Here is a 4,221-nt window from a genome sequence, read left to right on the forward strand (position 1 = left end):
ACAGAAATAAATTTTTGAAAAAATTATAAAAATAAAATTTTGACAAAATTTTCTTTTTTGATTCTAAAGTTTTTGTTTTTGCTTTATTTTGTTTACATTACAACAATAATAAAAAAACAATTGTAATGTTTTTTTTTTATTATTTTATTTACATTTGTTTAGATTTTATCTAGTAAACAATAGAATGCCCTAAGTAATAATAAAATAAAAATCCAATAAATTCATATACTTGGAATAAATTCGAATGATTTATTTACTTATTATATATAATATTACAATCTTATGGTAAAAAATTTTTTAATTAGTAATACTAGTTTGAAGTCATAGAACGCTCGAGATTAGTCACTAGAAATTAAATTGTTTTCTATTTTTTCTTCTTACATTTAAAATAATTTATCAAATATTATTTTTATAAAAAATTATACTTGTTTCGTCGATAAACTTTGGAATAGTTTTCGTTTTTTTGTATTAGTAAATTCAATTTACTAAATCAAAAATGTGTATTTTATCTATTTGGATTTTATATGTAAAAATATATATCATAGGTGTCTCTATTATCATAGGGGTGTGCTATGCAACCCGCATTTGTTTAAACGGATATTTTATACTTCCGTTGGTTCCGCTTTTTCAGTTCCGCAATAGGCGGCATCACAGACAAGCTTTTTCGGGGGGTTTGGGGAGATGAAGGTTTGGGATTCGCTTAAATCTTTGCGGCTTTTTAGAGGCATTTCTTCAACGGTAATGAAATCATCTCCTGACTGCACCTCCATATTTTGACTATCTACTCTACTACTTGGCTTCTCCAAGGATCTTTGGCAAGGATGCACATTATTGTTTATGGTTAAATTAATAATTGTGCTACATGTACTAGTGGGTCTTATGAGTATATTGGAGGTATTGGCGGCATTTCTGATCATAAGACTAGATGATGGCGTTACAACACTATGGCTTGAATTATTTGAATGGGCTGAGGTTCGTCTACTACTTCTCTTGTGACGACTATTGAAACTTCTATAGGCTTCTAGATTTTCCCTGGAATTAAGGGCATAGCAACACAGAATTCTTTTGACACCACGTCGAACCCTTTTGTTGCGATAGGCAAATATGAAGGGTGAACTTAGATTTGCTAATAATATCATGAATATAGCCAACTCATTGGATAGAGGAAACGTGGAAGCGGCTGGTATACTGGTCTGCAGCAAGATCAGCACTCCAAATGGCAGATATGAGACTAGGAACATAATCACCACTAATATGCTTATACGTGCTGCCCTAGACTCTTCACGATATTTGAAAAGGGATGAGGCATTCGATAGTCTATGCCGCAGTGAAGACATATAGCTCAAGGCCTTTGGTGAGGTATTTATGGTTGGCATCTGTAAGGCGGCCTGTGTTGGGTGGCACGATTGGTCTTCACTTCCTTGCTGAACAAAGGGACAAACTTCAGCATTTAATATATGGGTCTGGAGATTAGGCGTTGAATGGCTTTGACGTAAAGTTTTTAAACTCTCTTGGCCAGTTAGATCATGGGCCATTGGCTCAGTACGCCTTACTGCAAAGTTGCTTTGTATTTCCACATTTGAAGTTTTGACGGTAAGAATAACATTTTCGTCCCTATTCTGGTGAATATTAATCTTCACCGTATCATTGTTATTATCAATGTGCTGAATTCCTTCTTCCGCATCGATATGTGATAAGCCATCGCCTGATGCTGGCGAAAGAAGTACACCTCCTGCGTCACAGTCATTTTGTTGTTGTTGCTTCTTATCAATTCTCATTTGCAAACCTCCAATTTGAGTGGAGGTGGATGAAATCGAACTACGATGCAAGGTAAAATTATTGGAGGCATACTGTTGCAGGTGTGAAACATGTTGTCCTTGCATAAGATTCAAGGAACTCTGCATTAGAGGTGAAGATCCATTTTGTCTTATCCTAAGACCATTTTCTCGAGCTTCGGTAATTATGCGCCAATACATACCGCAAACAAATCCAAAGGGTAGTAAGACAATGAGAACAAAATACAAACAGGAGAATACCATGGCAAACATATCATTGGACGAAGATGATTCAAGGCTGGTCACAGATGTATATCCCCCGGAATCTGGCCTTTTGAGGATAGTAGTATCAGCTTCAAAGTCTATTTCTCGAAATGCTGACAGGGCTCCAAATAAGACGCCCATGGACCAAGTCAAGGCAATCAATATCCATGATTTCATACCCGAAATGCGAATATGATAACGCAACGGATCTGTCACAGCACACCAAGTATCGCCAACAACTAAGAGCACGGCCATAGCACCAAGGGCTGCAACCATATCAATCGACCATGACCTCATTTGGAAACTAAGCCATGGTCGTTGTTCTATATCTTCGGTGGCTGCATTACCATCTCCTCCAATAGGCTGGCTAATATTTTCCTCTTCTATTTCGGTGATAACCAAAGTGTCCACACTCTCATCTATGGTTAGCTCACGGCAATATGTGTCATTACACTTGTAAATGGTTTCTATGGTTCTAGTAGAACTGCCCTCGCCATCATTGGCGGCGTTACTCTTCTGGTCACCATGACTACTACTACCACTACCGCTACTGCTACTATTACGGTGTACTATAAGACCTTCTTTCTCCACCAATCTACCATTGTGTCTTATGGTCAGTTGGTGATTTCCAGGTTTCGAATAAAACTCAATGCTGTCATCATTCTCGTTCGGTGATAAAAAACTTAAACCAGACTGCAGGGAACCGGTTGTAATGGTCGTGGGACCATCTTTGTTGCTGCCTTCCCGAACGGCTGCTGCTGAGTATTCACCTCCACTCAAAAATAAAGTGGGCGCAAGAATCACACAGCCAACCAAATTTATTATGACTAGATTGATGGTAAATCGATTCGCTGTTGTCCGCAGACCTGGTGTCACCCAAAAGGCAGCCAAAGCCAAAGTGTTTATGACAAATGACACTATAAGAACGGCAAATATCAAAAAGTCTATTGTCATCATTTGGCATAATTAATACAAGCGATATTTACAACGTTTTCTTCGAGATTTGAAATCAAATCGATTTGGGTTTGTTTTCTGTGTTAATTTAGGAGTTCTCGATCTGCTTTGATCGTTATCGCTTTGTTTTGATATTATTTTGAACTTCAATTTCTTTTGTTTTTAATTCTTCTCTCTTTTGTTTGTTTTGCGAGTTTTTTTTTATGAGATGCTGCTAGCCAGCCAGCCAGTCGTCTATTTCTGTTTCTTAGCTGAGATAACGATGACGCCTCTTTCACATGAGCATCTATGCTTATGCTGCGTAGGTATGTATGTATATGTGTTTGTGTAGTGTGGGTAAGTACATATGCGTTGACATCACTTGTTGGGCGCGCACTTGTTTAAATTCTCTCCACCCCCCTTTTTGATGTCTTCTTCTTTGTTTTCTTCAATTGTTTGTTTGTTCAGTTTATATGCTAAGCTTTGAATGTTTTCGATGTTTTTGTTATTTTTTGTTTTTCAAATTCCAGCATCTCACACGGTTCCTGACACAGTAATCACGACTGTTTTCACTTCACAATTTGTAATTTGTTGTTCTTGTTGTTGTTTCTGTTTTTCGACACAATTATAGTAATTATAGCAAACGCGCTGCTGCTGTGTGCTGGATGGCCGAACGAACAAACGAATTCAAAGTTATTTATTTGTATGCGTTATATTTTGTTAACAAAATATTTATTTTCTTTAACACGCTTATTGTTACTGTATATTTCACACCGTGACGGGGATATAACTATGTACGTATGTCAACAAAGGTTCCAATCCAATGTGTTCTTGCTTTGTTTTTAGTTAGTTCGACAGATTTTTCTTTCAATTAGTTTTCGTTTTATCAGTTGCAGCCAGATTCACGTCTATTCGCACAGTACGGTATTTTTTCGCCCTTCTTGTTATTTAATACTCATGCACACATAATACGCGCCAACTTTCCGACTTGCGATCCGCACTCCTAAACATTTCAAGCACAACTGACCGTTGAGTATTGGGCAAACGGCCTTTTTGAATAGTGTTGCCAGAATTACAATAAACTGGAATGCCAAGTGGCTATAAATATAAAAGTGCGAAAATAAACAAAAATAAAAAACGATCTTTTACACAGAGAAGAAAATGAATGGAGCGAAAAAGTTTTAAGAGAAAATTTAACTAAAGTAAATAACGGCTAAAAGAAAGTCAGAGGAAAACAAAAGCTTTTTAC

At 36.8% G+C, this 4,221-nt stretch overlaps 1 protein-coding gene across 1 annotated transcript; it reads right to left on the reverse strand.

Moving 5' to 3' along the window:
* Positions 1 to 220: 220 nt before the first annotated feature.
* LOC142233434 (uncharacterized) lies at positions 221 to 3,998 on the reverse strand. The gene has a single exon (XM_075304354.1). The coding sequence runs from the start codon at positions 2,994 to 2,996 to the stop codon at positions 603 to 605; it is 2,394 nt and encodes a 797-aa protein (XP_075160469.1). The 5' UTR covers positions 2,997 to 3,998; the 3' UTR covers positions 221 to 602.
* Between the last annotated feature and the right edge of the window lie 223 nt (positions 3,999 to 4,221).

The sequence above is a fragment of the Haematobia irritans genome, chromosome 4 (assembly GCF_050003625.1).
Source record: "Haematobia irritans isolate KBUSLIRL chromosome 4, ASM5000362v1, whole genome shotgun sequence".
NCBI lineage: Eukaryota > Metazoa > Arthropoda > Insecta > Diptera > Muscidae > Haematobia > Haematobia irritans.